Source organism: Labrus mixtus, chromosome 24, assembly GCF_963584025.1.
Source record: "Labrus mixtus chromosome 24, fLabMix1.1, whole genome shotgun sequence".
Taxonomy (NCBI): domain Eukaryota; kingdom Metazoa; phylum Chordata; class Actinopteri; order Labriformes; family Labridae; genus Labrus; species Labrus mixtus.
This window is the reverse complement of record NC_083635.1, coordinates 11,928,068-11,944,131: the sequence shown is the minus strand read 5'-3', so window position 1 is coordinate 11,944,131 and position 16,064 is coordinate 11,928,068. Positions and strand designations below refer to the sequence as shown.

Sequence of the window (16,064 nt, the reverse complement as noted above, 5' to 3'; positions counted from 1 at the left end):
CTAATTAAAAAAGGGATGAAAGAATCTGCAGACCAGTTTCCTTCGATCATGCATTCAGATTTGATCTCTTGAGACAAAATGCAGCAGATATGAATTATAAGAGAGTAGACATGAAGGAGTCTGTGTGATAATACACATTAGAATAAAAATATCTTCTGACTGGGAGCTACGAGTTGACCTGGGCAGGCAGATCAAGTTCCCAGACTATGTTACCTCTCCTTCATTGAGGGCAGACATGGTGCTTACATCTGTCTCTTCCAAGCAGGTGCTCCTAATAGAGCTGACGGTCCCCTGGGAAGTGCCGGTCGCCGCGAGCCCGTCCAGGTGGGATGCAGAGGCACTGCTTGGCATCAAAGGAGCTGCAAAAAGGAGAGCCATCAAGACCACCATTGAGGCTGCAGATAGGGTGGTTAGGATGAAGAGGTCCGACCTGTGGGCCAAAGCTGCTGGGACACGAGCAAAAGCCTGATCAACCCTGGCTGGGTCACCTGAGGGAGGGTGCCTGATGATGTGAGACCCTAAACACCCGATGAACTCAGGATACATCACTGATTATGTGTCAGAACGTATACCAGGATGTTTCTTCAAACCCTATCATAGCATAAAGAAGTTCCACTTAAAGAAGGGAGTCTGCAGACACAGAAGATTAAGGGTGTATTGAGTAGAAAAATCTTCATTATTGAGGAGACATGAGAGAGTATTTGAAGTCACAATAAAAATATATACCTTTGAACAAAATCAATACACTTTGAAATTAGTGTAGATGTCATAATTGCAGGCCTTCTTTTAATCTGTCACTTTCCTCTCTAATGTGAAATGGGTTCCCAAACTTTTAAATATAAATATATATAGGTCTGAAACTATTAAAGAAATGGTAAATATATTTCACCAAAAAAATGTAGAGGTGGATTTAATGTCTCTGATTCTGGGGCTTATTATTTCATGATGGTAAAAGTTACTGCACAGTTGTAAACGTGATTCCTGAGATAATAATAATAAAATGGCATCTATCCTATCAGTAAACAGACATGATGTCACATTTACTGATAGGTCCTTTTCTCCGCAGGTTTGAAAATCCTCAAGAGCCTGAGAGGAAGAAACTGACATCACACTCATGAATCTCTGCTGCCCCCTGGTGGTCAGGTGTGTTCAGACGCGACACAATCGCATCCACTTTCCACATTCCTTGTTTTCTTTCAGTATTAAAAAAACACAGTATTAGTCTAATGTAATATTATTATTATTATGACATTAATTAAAGAAGAAAAACTGGTATAGTAAAAACCGTTTTCCCCTCCACTTGTTAATTGCAGTTCGTGTCCTCACCACTAGATGTCAGTGAAACATCACACTCATAAAAGTCTTATAATGTAGAGAAGACGTTTAAAGGACAGGAAGAGACTGTTTCAAAATAAAAGACAAAAACAATTGAGTTAAGAACTTATGTATTTTAGAGCAATAAACCTGCAAGATAGGACAAATAAAAAATCACATGAAGTAAGGAGGAATAACAACTTTAAGGGAAAATAATAGTAACAAAAAAACATTAATTTATGCTATTTATAAATAATTTAAAGCATGCTTTAAAATGTTTAATAGACATTATTTTTCTGTTTCTTATCTTCCAACATTATAAATTAAAGTATGTGATATATAAATATTAATATTGTGTATTTTGTACTCTTAGTCTGTCCAAATTAAAAGAATAAGGTTTATAATTTCTGCAAACAAAGCAGCTGAATTAACTAATAATGACTGAAGGCTGCATGTTTCTAATTGAATTAAGATGGAGTGAGGGACGTTTATTTGATAATCGTAGGGCTGCGTGTCACTGCTGCTTTAAAAGTTCATAAAATAATAATAAGAAGCTTTTCAGTGTTACAAACAGGGGGACAGAGTTCTTCTGCAGCGTGTGCAGAAATCAGAGTCTGACAGGAAAGAGGCTGCCCATGACTCAGGAACATTTCCTCCCCCTCGTCCCTTGTCCCTCCCCCACAGCACTGTGTGCGTGTCACATGACCAGGTGTAATCATAAAGATGACCTTGTGCTGGTCACCAGAGTGTGAGATCATATACATTTTCTCCTCCCTCCTGATCCTGACTTTATTTCTTATTTATAATCGTCTGATTTAAGTTGTAATCAGCGCTTCATCATATGATTTTCTGCGGTAACACCTTTAGTGGATCTGGCTTGTTGTCATGGCGATTTTGTTGTTTACTGCACAGGTGTGAGGTAAAGTGTGCAGGTGAAGCTGAAGTTCCGTGGTTCAGGTGTGGACTAAAAACCTGTATTGACTCTTTTTGCTCTAATAAGTACAGAAGCCCGAAGAGCACAATCACCTTTGCTACATGTCCTCCCTCTCTCTCTCCTCCCAGCTGTCCTATCTAATGAAGGCAAAAGGCCCAAATATGAATGGATGATTGTCCCCTTAAGGCTTCAATAAATATGCATGGCTGCAAAATAGTTTAATTTCCACAAGATTAATCACTGCAGTTTCACATTTGGCTCATTCCACCTTCTGTCCCAAATCTTGATTGTTTGATAACTTATGGAATGAAAAGCAACACAGGTCAATAAATAAAGAGTTGTGCTTCTTATTTGGAAGAAAAAAAGGAATTTGACGACGTCGCTAAAGTGAAACATTGGGTCTTGTTTGGTTGCTGCCGTACTTGTGTTGGACACTTTGCAATAAAACAAAGAGACGTTTGTTTGACGTTGAATTAAAGTCACTGAAATTCTTCACTTCCTGTCCCTTTGTTCAGGAAGGATTCAATTCCAGCAGAAACACCACTAACCTGCTTCACCTGAAACCTGGAAAAGAAAAGATGAATCATGCACGAGATCCTGGATCCCTGACACAATATTTAAGAACAAACTGCAGAGACAGGTTTGGTGTGAGGGTGTTTTAATTTCCTTATTTTTAATAATTTTCTGTAAATATTTGTGAATGCTGGTGACACAGAAAGAGTCTTTTTGATTTCAAATGACTTATAGAAAATATATCAGGAAACGTAGACATGCACCATGACTCTCAGGTCTATCTCGTGTGTGTGCAGCTGGTTTATATTCTGTTGTAGCTGCAGGAAACCTCACTGCTCTTATCTCTGTGTCTGTCTGTCTTTAAGGATGAAACAGAGCAAAGGAGTCAGAAGACATCACAGAAACAAAGATGAACGTCCTCGTTTAAAGCACTCAGACTCCGACTCTGATGGGATTAATGAGGAAAAGGGAGTTGGATTAGGCTTTACAGTGAAGGTAAACATAATGCTTCTGGGATGGAATAAGAGATTTAAATGTGTTTCTGTCTCTTTGTGTGGCTTAAGATAAGGATGGAAGAAACAGGATTCTCTTGGGGCTAAGTGTTCTGTTTTTCCAGAAGACGTCGTCGTCGCCGTTTCAGGTCGAGCGGGTTTAATCTCCTGATACAGCAGCTCAGTACATTCACTTTCTAAAAATATGCACATCTTTATTTCTAATAACTTGTCTTCTTCCGCAGCAGATGTGTTGAGACTTCTGGCCCCCGAACATCGCTGACTCATGGCTCAGGATGTGTTTGTATGAGAAGCAATGCTAGATTATAGACATACTCTGCTCACACTTGCACACACTCATCAATCAATCAATCTTTATTTGTTAAGCACCAACTCAAGACACTTTACCAAGAGCAGGTAAAAGACTTGAGGTTAATGCATCACGAGCACTAAGCCACGTTTAGCAAAGTTACCGTGGCAACACAAAACTTTCTTTCAAGAGGCAGCAACCTCGAGCAGAACCAGACTCATGATGCACAGCCATCTGGGCCGGGCTGGAGAAATGATAGAGGGTAGAGGGAGGTGCAGGAAGAAGGATAGGGACAAACAGAGGAGGGGGGGTCCATAGCAGCAGGCCGGTCCCCACCAACGATCCCGAGGTAATCCGATCCCCAGTAACTAAGATTTACTGATAATGACATGCAGTAATATGCACACCAGACACTTGCACATATCCAATATATGTCTATATTGCAGCTTCCCATCATCTAGCATTGCTTCTCATACAAACACATTCTGAGTCATGACTCAGCAAAGTTTGGGGGCCAGAAGTCTCAACACATCTGCTGCAGAAGAAGACGAGTTCCATCCATCCATCTGTCCATTTTCTTCCTCTTGGTCGAGGTCGCGTCGAGTTGGCAGCAGGTGCAGTAAGTCAACTCAGACTTCCCTCTCCCCAGCAATGTTTTCCAGCTATCCCGGGGTGTCCTCCCAGTTGGGCTTGCCCTTAAAACCTCCAAAGAGAGGCGTCCAGGTGGCATCCTTAACAGACGCCCGAAGCACCTCAACTACCTCCATTCGATCTGAAGGAGTAGCGGCTCTACTCCGAGCTCCACCCGAATGTCTGAGCTCCTCATTTTGGCCGCTTGTATCAAACTCATGACCACAGGTGAGAAGACGAGTTATTAGAAAGAATAATAAAAGTCCCAGAGTGTGGGAGGTCTTCACGTTTTGCCAAAGAAAGACTAAATCACCTGTTAGCATTTAGTAGAAACACATCAAAACTAACCAGCGGTTTTCTTAAATTGAGGGACTAACAAGAGTTAAAAAGCAGGAAAATAGGACGGACAGATCGGTTATTTTGGTACCATTCCCAACTTTTGACAGTGGAAACGCAGATAAATGCATTCTGTACCGATCTGAACCGGACCGCTTGGTGGAAACTGGGCTTAATCAGCGCTTTGAGGGCGAGTGCTGTCAGATGGGGCCCCCCTTAGGGAGGTTTATGCTACTGTCAGCCCCTGCTGTGGTTTAAAGTTTGTCAACCACTCAGGGGCCTTGTGCTGGCCCCAAGCTGCTGTCTGCCTCGCCTGTTGACAAAGCAGCGTCTCTGCTCACTGACGTCTGGTTTAACACGCTGATAAAGTTTATCTCAGTCTGCTGCAGGGAAAACAAAGATTATCTATTTTAATTCAATTCCCCGTGTTGACTGATGTCATAACAACAAACATGTTCTGCAGATTGAGAGTGTTTCTACTTTAGACTCTGTGTTCTGACATGAAGTATCCGAGTGGATTAAGAACAAGAAACTTCACACACATGTTTAGGGGAGCTCTGCGACTTATTTACACTTTTTGAAGAGGAGGAGAATATGTGACCTTTAAGTTGAACTTTTCAAAAACAAATTTAGTAAAGCACTTAAAGCTAAAATTAGAGCTAATGAGATAAAATTAGATCACCTCTGGTATACTTGTTATTAATCTGGGTCATAAAAAAGTGTAACTCAGTTTATTCTTGTTTGTTTAAACTTAAAGAAGACTAAAAAAAACTGCAGGAAAGTTCTCAGGCGTATAAAACAGAAAGATGTTTTTTGTAAGCAGCTGCTGATTTTCTTCCCTTGGCTTCCTCGGGTTTCTGCAGGTTTGGCGACTCGATACGTCTCTCTTCTGGTTCTTGAAACAACATCTCATCTGTTCGCCCGCACACACTCGGCCTCCTCCTGTAATTACAGAAACGTGCGCCTGAAAGCGACCCGCCTGCTCAGCCTGCACCCAGAGAGCTCGGTGACAGAGAGGTAACAGATCCCCCCCACCCCCCCTCCTCCCTCTCCTCAGATAAACAACACTTCATTCATTCAGAGTCAAACTAGTTTAACACACACAGGACCCAGAAATATTCTGATTTACTGAAAGTACTGTGATGTTTTCTGCTGCGAGTTTCCACCTTTACCTGTGAGAATACAGTATTCTTATTGACCCGCAGATCCTCAGTTCGATACATTTCTACAGCTGTCCTTTTAAAACTCTACTTTTGCAGTTCCTCTGTATTGTATTTAAAAACAACCCTCTTTTTAAGCAGCTTCAGACTTTTTTCATTCAAACCCTTTAAACCAAGTTTCCACTCAGCGGTCCGGCTCAGTTTGGTACGCCTTTAAAAACATTTCCACCGTCAAAAGTTGGAAAGGGTACCAAAATAACCGACCTAAACCATCCTACTTTTTGCTGCCCTTCTGTTGTGGTGCTCAGCGTACCGATCAGACCCTAAAAGTTGGAGCTAGACACACTGCATTCCTCTTGTGCTTTATTTGCTGAATAACCTGCAGCTATAACACCAGAAACTCCCAGTTTAGGATCAATAAAGCATATTTATGTTTGTATCTATCAAACCCTGGATGCTTTTTACTTACGTTTTCGTCTTCTCTTTAACCCGTCATGTCGGTGGAGAAGTGTAATCCACCCACTGTCGATTGCCCCATGGTGTCAAAGTTTGACTCTTTTTTTTTTTAAAGGTTTATTCTCAGGCTTTTTATTCCTTTATTAAAGAGACAGGATAGTGGATAATCAGTAATCGGGGAGGGAGAGAGAGTGGGGAATGACATGCAGGAAAGGTCGGATTCAAACCTCCACACATGACGCGTGCACTAAGCGCCCTCTCCTCTTACTTGTTTTATATATCCTTTATCTTAAACTAAAAATGTGCAGGCTCGCTCCAAAATAAATCGAATAGACAAAAATAGATAGCAGCCGCTCCTGCTTTTCTTTTCTTATAACTACTGCGATTTCAAACACCTCGCTTTATTTCTTAAACTTCACACGTCATTCCTTTAATACGCTGTGTTTGCTCCTTCATTTCTTATTATATTCCTGCAGCTGTTTATGCCTGGGGATTCATATCTTCTGATTCTAAATGAAGGCCACTTCTTTGCACTGTGCAGTTAATAAAGTAGTCAGTCTGAGGGCCCAGTGCATGCTGGGAGAAGGCTTCAGACAATATGGAGGAGAAATAAAACACAAGAGCAAAAGGTCCCATTATGATTTTATTTGTTTCTATCGTTGATTAAATGACAAAAGGTGGATGAACTGATGGAGAAGTTCAAGTCGAACATCAACATGAGATTTGATGATTTTTAAAAGCCAACATCGTTAAAATCTAAAGCCACGGAGCTTCTTAAGAACTCAGATCTTTTTTCTTTCTTTTTTTTTGAATGCATGAACGTCAGGCGGCGTCTCACCTGTTCGCTTACACCTACACTACAATCAGGGCCAGGACACAAATCAAGAGGTAACCACTGAGAGGTTTGCAAGGCAAGACATTGACTTTAGCACACGATGAGATCCTCAAAACAAAGTACTTCATTGCTTCTGATCAAGACTCTCTCGCCAACTTTGGTTTTTTCATTTATGCATTACAATATTCCGCAAAGAAACAAAATGTACAACTGCATAAATATACAATTCTTCCACCATGTTTAATGGCTAAAACATTCAGAGAGAGTTACACCACCATGACGTGATGGATCCAGCAAAAAAAATAAGACAAAAAAAAAAAGAATCTTGGTTAAAAGTTGAGTTAGCACCGTCGCCATCGCAGCAGCAGGCCGAAGTGTCTAACAGGCTGGACACACAACTCTACATTCAAGGCAAAAAAATCAAATAGTAAAAGGCATGAAACCAAGTAATAAAACCCCTCCACACATTTAAATGATTCAACAGAGCAACAAAAAGAGAATAAAGTCAAAAGTGATCAGATGTAAAAGACAAATAAAAAGGAAAGAAGTTCCCTGGAGTGCAGCCTTTTCCTTACACAGATCAGAAGAGTGTACCATGTCAAACGATTTCAATCATTAAGTAAGAGGGCGCGTGTGTTCATGGCGGACACACGCACGCACACACACAGACACACACACACACAGACAAAGACAGAGAGAGCGGAGAACTGCTAAAGCTGGCTCACGGGGGAGGGGGGGAACGTGGTTTTGGAAGACCGGGTTTTGCGACAAGAAGTACCTACTGTGACCACACGAGGCAGCGATGAGCAGAGGGGACGAACACGGCTCGAGATAATTCAGCTTTACAGTCATCGATGATGAACAATGTCCCATGGCTTGTGGAAAAGTCTCATTTACAGCAGAATAAATATATTTTTTATTAGGCCTATCGCTACTTTTCCTCTAAAATACACGCTAACGCTACACGGAGGTGTGGAAGCTAGTGATGAGAGCGGACAGATTACACGTCGGTCCCCTAGCAGGGTTTTTTTTTTTCTTTCATTTATTCGTTCAAGACTAGTTGTGATTGACTTAACCGCTACAGCCTGCCCCCTCACGTATTATTATGATCTCCTACGTTAGATTAAGAACAAAGGGGGCGGTGTGGGGGAGGGGCGGTCGGGGAGAAAAGTGCTACGGTCCTGGCGTCGGTCATAAACTGTTAACCTGGAGCTTGATGTCAAAGCGTCCCTGGTAGCGGTCCTTGTCGCTGTAGTGGATGTTGTCTCCGTACACTTTGCACTCGATGCGCAGTTCAGTGTTCAGGGTCAGGTTGGTGAAATGCAGCGCCACCAGCGGCTGCAGGTACTGGGGGTGCAGCAGCTTGCCGTAGTACGGGTAGTACTGCAGGGGGAAGCCGCCTCCGATGCCGTAGTACTTGATGTCACCGATTTTACCAGCGTCCTCCTCTCTCTGCAAGAGAAATGCATTAAAAAATGGTCTCAATTCATAACGTAGCGGATCTTTTAAATGTGCACACACGGGGAGGAATAAGCGCGTTACCTTGTTGGTGCAGTAGATGGGGATGATGTTGGGCTGCACTTTGGGCTGGGCTTCTTCGGGGATGCTTTCGTTGGAGGAAGGAGGCTGAACAGGACGACAAGTTAGCAGGAGGACTTTAGAGATTTATACTCAACACAGACTCATTTCTACTTGACGCGTTGCACTCAGTCAAGCGTGAGCTACACATCCGCTGGCTCAGCTGATCCCGTCTCTCCTCTGTTACTACCTCTGAAGGCGGGACCGAGTGGGGGGGGGGGGGATCACTTCAGAGACATTCAGATTAAAGGAGACACATTACAGGGGTGTAAATATGGTGGTCTGAGTAGAGCTACTGTGATGAGAAAGGGAACGACTTGTTCTATTATTTAAAATGTTTCTATCCCACATGTTTCAGAACGATACAATCTCCTTTATTTAATGTTGATTGTGTCAAGAAGCAGTGACGCTTTAGAGAAGAATCCAGATCTTAAGACGTGTTTTTAGCTAAAAGCTTCTCCAAAAGTATCAGAGAGAGAGCGCCGTCTAAATTGCACAACATGTGGCTGACATATTCAGGCGGTGTGCAGGCAGACTCCTGACACTTTATGTAAAATATGACAATTTGCTGATGATGCACAAATAAGACTTCCTTGTTTTTAAAAATATGCATCTATTTTGATTTTAATGCGTGCAACTGTGATCCATTTCCACACAGTGTCAGCACTTTTGGATCAGATTTTCAACCCTGCAGACGGGAGAAGAAGAAGAAGAAGAAGAAACGTCTACATTTGTGGTCTCGGACGTTTCCCTTTAAATGAGGTAAGAATTTTATCTTCTGGTTCGGTTAAGCCGATAACAGATGTCCGGGTTATTTACGGTGTGGTGGGATTATGAATCTGAGAAACGGGAATAAAGTTGAAGGGAGAGGTCGACTTGTACGCCCAGGTAGTTGGGATGGAGGGCTGCACTTTGGCCACGTTGACCAATGCTCCTTCTGCTAATACGCGATTGGTCGATCATAATCTAAAACACAAACTCAGTGCAGCTTAGATCATTTAAAATCACCTTTGGACGGAAGTTAACGATCCTGTTGAGCTTCACGACTATGCATGGCTTTCCTTCTTTGAAGCCAAAGTCTGTGTCCTCCATGCCGGAGCAGGGCCCCAGCACGGACCTGGGGAAGCGACAGGCCCTCCTGGTGCCCATGTCGCTCTCCAGGTCGCCGCGGTTCTTGTACTCTGCAGGCTCATCTGTCGGGGAGAGTGAAGGGTTAAGATCACAGATTTAGAGATCCCGAATGTGCCGCAAATACGACACCATAAAATAAAAGCTCAGGTAATCTGGAATATCTGCAGGACGTACCGCCACATTCTTCAAACTTCATCTGGTCATTCTGGGTTTCATCATTATACTTGGCTAAGAAGTCCCTCAAGGCCTTGGTGTAAGGCAAGTAGGTCCCCGGGTCGTTGAGGCTAAAGGACACTTCAGATTTCTCTGAGCGTGGGGTGTGTGAAAGGCCTGCAGGGGGGCAAGAACAGCACAATCAGTTCTCTAACATCTAGTGTTTTTAAACCTGGGAGCTATATCTAAATATGTTCGGTTTCTGGGATTGCGTCAGCCCGGCGATCTTGAGTCAGATTTATTCGCTGCAACATAATTATTTTCTGGGAAATGGATCCAAACGTAGGACGTAAACCTGTGTTTAAAGGATGAATCCTGCATTTTTAACCCTCCATGCTTCTCTCTCTCTCCGCCTGGATCAGTTACGTTTTTTTGCATCCCAAATATGACCCCGATCAAAAGCAGCAAAGTCATCCAACATAACAAAACACAAATGATGGAGGCATCTGCAGAGAGAAGTGTGGTTTGTTTGAAGAGCGTGATGTAACGTCTGCTTGTGGTCGTAAAGATCATCTCCCTCTGTAACAAAAAGTTCTCTCTCTGCAGGGATCCTTTCTGTGATGATGTCACACACTTAGAGTAACAACCTGTCAGCCGTCTTTGACCGGACACTTTGGAAATTTGAGGTTTGATGTCTCCGAGTTTCTGTGATGCCTTCAGGAACTCTGAAGCTGCAGAATTTATCAAAAACTTTTATTTTCCTACAGTCAGGCAAGATGCTCGATATCGAGTGTCACGTCCGTCCGTCTGTCTGTCTGTCTGCACGCAGATTAAGTTTCCTCCTCGGCTAACAGGAGCTGAATTAGCAGAAAGACGTCCTGACTTGAAACTGATCGACCTCATGTGACTCGATTTTCTTTAAATGGCAGCCGGTTCCAGCGAACATGGAGGTTAGTTACTTTAACTCCTGATCGACGTCGCTTTAACTGGTCTGTGCTGCAAGTTTTGAACACCGTGTCACTCCTAATCAGCTGACCGTGGATCCGGACGCCTATCGCACATTTCGCTCTGACACAACGTTGTTTGGATGACCTCAAGTGAACACGCTGCTCACTGATACGCCTCCCGATTAACCTTCACCGTGGAAACAAACAAACAGCAGCTTCATCCTGTACTCTCTACAGTCGCTGCACAGACTGTCCTGCACATGCTCAGTGCACCCTCAGCTGTCCTGCCTTGCTATGGAAACCAATCCGCGATGTGTGTGTGTGTGTGTGTGTGTGTATGTACACACAGGAGGGGCAGGTGCTGCACTGGAACCATGACGGGACGATGTATTCAGTCCTAAAACGTTACACCGCCATGCTTGCTGTGATTGTGTTTGTTGAAGGAAGCGTGTCAGTGAGGCTTTGGTTGCTGATGTTTTTATCTGATTCACTGTTTATGTTTTTGGAAAATCTGCACATGAGCTATCAAATAATCAGTGGCACCGAGACTTGCAAACATCCTATGTGTGCTTCTGATAAGCGTCTCTGCAGACAAGAAATACGAGCATGATAAGCAATGTCATCATGACTTTGTAGAATTTTTTTAAGATATGACCTCAATGATTAAGGGGCTACTGGAGATCTACGTTTGCACAATCCTGTTTGAGTTCAGCTCAAGTTAAAAATCATAAAATCGACCAGGGACATGAAGCGTGAACAAAAACAAAACTGGAGTTAGAAGAAATGTTTCCTTCATGTTTCCACCTAACCTGGTGGTTAGTGCGAGAGCCTCATGTGGGGGGGCTGTAGTCCTCCAGGCGGGCGGTCCCGCTTTGAGTCTGGACTCCTTTTCCAATATGTTCCCCACTCTCTCTCACGCCACGATTTCTGACTCTCTCCTCTGTCCCGTCTCTAAATGTTCTTACAAATGTCGGTCAGTGATTCTAAAAGCCCCAAAACAGACTTCAGATTAAACATCTTGTTCCAGAAAATATTCAAATCCAAGAACGTCGACTTCTTGATTACCTTTAAATGAATAATAAATGATTTTGTAATTAAATTAAGAGTTGCAGCTCCCGCTTTAAAACCTGAGTGAGCTGCATAACAGCCTCTTTGTTCTCGGGCTACTCAATCGTTTTTCTAATCTCGTTAGGAGCTGAAGGTTGAACATCATAATTCACACTCGCCGAAACAGAATGCGTTCATCCTCAGAATGTCATTAAGAAACAGCCTGAGGTCGGCGAGGCGCAGCGACTGATCCACCGAGTGAACAAAACGCCGTCTGAAATAACACCGAGTCATCCTCAACAGAACATGTTGGTGTTTTTGTTTCATGACTCGGCATAAAATGACTCTGTTCGCTTTGTGTGTTACTGATACAGGCAACCTCTACGCTTAGACTCAGACGAGTGTGTGAGGGTGTGTGCGAGTGTCTGTGTGTGTGTGCGTGTGTGTGTGTGACTCTTCTTACCTGGGGGTGCGACTCGGTCCTGCCAGGTGGGCTTGTAGTTGCTCAGCGTGAGCAGCATGGCTTGGATGGTTCCGATGAAGACGCCCGCCAGGCAGCCGTAAAAGATGACGTAGAACAGGGTGATCTTGACTGCAGAGGAGGAGGAGGAACATGTCAGAACGGATGTTAGGGAAGAGACAGAAAGAAAGTCAGACGTTATGTTAGAAGATCGAGGAAACTCCGCAGACATCAGCTTCAAATCGTCTAAAATTCTCTAAATAATTATGTTTTCCAAATTAAGTCAAACACAAAAACACCTCAGACTTTATTCATGCCAATTAATCCATCGGGTGTTTACTGGACTAATGTTTAGTTTTCAGCAAAGATGAGATCCTGAAGCATCTCGTTTGTTTAGTTTGTTGATGTGAATAAAATCTTCACAATGCGGCGGCGGGATTTTGGATAATTTTGACCTCTTTGTCCTCAAACTTAAGCCGATTAATGGATCATTAAGATAGCTGGGGTTCATTTATTTCGCTTTGAAATCGGAGCAGATTAACCTCCCATGTATAATACGCATGGTGCAGTGAGATATTTCCGGAGGTGACCCGTGTGTAATGAAGGTGTGACGGATGACTTCATGATTCTGCAAAAACATTTTGTTTATTTAACAAAACCGTCCTCCTCACAGTGTGTGTGTGTTTAAGAGGAAACACCAGATGTGTGTGCACACTGACACGCCGAGCAGCTGAAGGGCGTGTGTGTGTGTGTGTGTGTACAGTAAGTGTAACTTGGTCATGTCACCCTCACAGCTGCTCACAGACAGAGAGCTGCTGCTGCTGTACACAAACACACTCACATGACAGACAGCAGGCGTGCAGGAGCCCTCGCTCTCATGGGACCATAAATAATTTAATCTAGCTTTTTTTTTTAGCCACTGAGCGCAGCTTTAATTGATTTATTGTACACATCAGGAGACACACAACACCCCCAGCATGACATGGTGGAAGGGGGACAGAAATCGAAGACAGAGGGTCAGAAACACGGTAAAAATGCAGCAAAAGAACAAAGCTCCAGGCGGCTGAAAGTAAGCAAAGCCTTGCTACACAGGGAATGATTCAACCGTAAAGTTACTCCAGGGGCGACCAAAGTCCAGCTCAGGGAGGAAGAATACAACTTATCAAGTCCAAAATGCAGGAAAACGTTCGATACTGCAGGTCAAACTTTCAGGCAACTTAACAGCAGAGAATGATTCTCTTCATAAAACATTCTTATCTTCGATTAAATAAGGCTTAAGATGTTCTATATTCCTTCTGCGAGATGTCGCTGACTCGGGGGTTTTACAGTTTCAAAATGTCCCACAAAGACCGATAAAGAGTCCGGACTGAGGTTGGACAGTCCTGCAGAAAAATGGAGGACAAACTGCAGCGTGCAGGACGAGCACGGGCCGATACAGACTCAAGGTTATAACTGCTGCAAACACGGCCTCTCATGAATTAAATTAACCTTTTAGGGGGATTCATCCACAACCAAATGAAACTAAAGGAACTTGTATTTTACAGTAATGAACCTTGTCTACTATAAAAGTTCAACCTTAATGTTCTCTGCATGGATTGTGCAGCTGTGTGTCTCCTCGTTTCCTGTAACTCATCTCATCCTGGTGATGAGAACATTCAAATTAATCAAAAGTTTAGAAGAAAGTTTTGCTTGTGACAAAAACTACACATTCCTTTTTAAGCGTGTGTATGTTATCAGATTGAAAGCCTCAGCGGGGGTGGAGGACGCAAAGATGAGAAACTTTTTTGACCTCAAACACATCCTGAAAGAAAAAGCCAAAGTCATGACGTCGTCTCTTTTCTCAGGCCGCTCCAACATCAGTCCGTCTGACAGCGACATGCGAGGAGCTCAACGAGGATGCAAGGAGCCACAAAGGCTGCATTCTTTATGAATCAAACAATAAGACAGTGACATGCTTTGTCTGCAGAGACTTACAAGAAGTCAAGTGTGAAGCCTGTGCACAAGTCACACGAGATGCCGTTTCAACTCTGCACTGAAAAGCAACGCTAACAGGCAAAATATTCATGCAGGCTGAGTTTCTGCTGCATGAGTCAATGACAAAAGGTCACAACCGACGGAGACACAAGGAGACACTTTTTCTGGGAGTTTTCAGCCTCAGCTGCGGCACGAGGAGAAATAATCCACTCATGTTCCAGAAGTGTTAACATGCGTGTCTGATCATGCAAACTTAAGTTGAAGGTGGTTCCACATCAAGATGGATGTCCTCTTCATCACAACCTTCATCACAGCTCTGCGCATGGCAACTTTTCCCAATGCATCAGCGTTTTCAGATGACCTCAGAAGGACAAATATGAGAACACACACTCCCTCTCTCTCTGTTTCACACACACACATGAGCTGGGGCTCCTGCAGCAGACATCATGTCAGTGAAACATTATTTTTACCCAGGTGTCAGAGTCTGGACTGCACTGAAGAGAAGCTGTGAGTGTGTGTGTGTGTGTGAGAGAGAGAGAGAATGTGTGTGTGACATTGAGAGGAGGAGGAACAAGGACATGCGCAGTGCACGCAGCTGCCGGTGAAACGGGAGAAGAAAGGTCGAGCGAGTTAATCAGTTGTATTGTTCGTTAGATTACAGTGACATCTGATCACAGGAGCCCGACACGGATCGATAGTCCTCGCCCTCCGTTTCCGAGCAGGCCTTATCACCTTGACTCACCTTGGACCATGATGCATTTTTAACCCTTTCAGAGCGCCCTTTGCAACGCTGCCAAACAACAAAAAAAAAAAAGTTGACGTCCTAACAACAAAGAGACAGAGGGTCCAATCATTGGCAGGCTTTGTGCCGCAATGTCCACGCACTTTGAATGTACAATCAGACCTACAACCCCCGCACATGATTTCTTTCAAACCGGCATTTTAAACAATCAATTAGCGGGACTGTGCGTAAAACACGATCACAACATAAGAGAGCCAGAAAACAGCTGGAAGTGTGTTGGATTTATGCCGCGACTATGTTGCAATTTGTCTCTGAATGCAGCAAATCAAACAGGTGGCAAGAAACACGAGGCGCGCACACCATTTCTCCACGAACCCCCGGGCAACCATACTCACACCAACTGCTCCCAGTACGACCAAGCAGCTCTCCTTTCTCCGAGTTCCACACAAACTGCTTCCATCCACCGTCTTCTTTGTTAGAAGGCATGTTTGCTTCTTTGTTTGTTTATTTATTTCCCGGTAAAGGTGTTTCCGTTCAGGTTAGGCGGACTCCCTCTCTCCGTGTTTAAACCAAACAAGTGCCGGACCCGTGGCAGAGAAACCCAGGTCCGTGTGCTGCAAGGGCTCCCCAATATAAACTGTTCCTCCTTCTCCGACTCCGCCCGAAACTCTCCGCTCCGTTACCTAGCGGGAGGGCGGAGCAGTGCCGGCCAATCAGGTAGAGGAGACTCTGTGCGTAAATCTGACGTCCTGCAGACCTATAGAGAAACACATGTACCGGCTGCGCGCTGCAGAAATGTCTGCGCAGGTAGAGAGTTTTTAATTCTCTCCAGGAATACAAACTTATGTCAGAATCATCATCACTAAAACAAAGTGTTTCTCAGTGTGTCACACAAAGTTTTTATTCAGTTTGTAAAAACTTCACAGCTGCAACACATTTAGCATTTCTCAGTTATCTTATATTTAAAGGTAGAAATGTACACATATTAAAACAATTACAATTTAAATGCATGTACAAAAAGGTACATAAATTATATAAATCAAACGTAAAGAA

The 16,064-nt window shown here is 43.5% G+C and overlaps 1 protein-coding gene across 1 annotated transcript; it reads right to left on the bottom strand.

Moving 5' to 3' along the window:
• Positions 1–6,774: 6,774 nt before the first annotated feature.
• On the bottom strand, positions 6,775–15,649 carry atp1b1b (ATPase Na+/K+ transporting subunit beta 1b). The gene is made up of 6 exons (XM_061032951.1): positions 15,407–15,649; positions 12,299–12,427; positions 9,863–10,018; positions 9,566–9,750; positions 8,522–8,605; positions 6,775–8,431 (listed from the first exon to the last, which is right to left on the bottom strand). The coding sequence occupies exons 1-6, from the start codon at positions 15,495–15,497 to the stop codon at positions 8,171–8,173; spliced, it is 906 nt and encodes a 301-aa protein (XP_060888934.1). The 5' UTR covers positions 15,498–15,649; the 3' UTR covers positions 6,775–8,170.
• Positions 15,650–16,064: the final 415 nt, after the last annotated feature.

Coding starts and splice junctions, on each gene's coding strand:
- atp1b1b (XM_061032951.1), bottom strand. CDS start 15,497: ATGCCTTCTAACAAAGAAGACGGTGGATGGAAGCAGTTTGTGTGGAAC. Junction 12,428..15,406: donor TCGTACTGGGAGCAGTTGGT/GTGAGTATGGTT, acceptor CCTCCTCTGCAG/TCAAGATCACCCTGTTCTAC. Junction 8,432..8,521: donor CCATCTACTGCACCAACAAG/GTAACGCGCTTA, acceptor TTTCTCTTGCAG/AGAGAGGAGGACGCTGGTAA.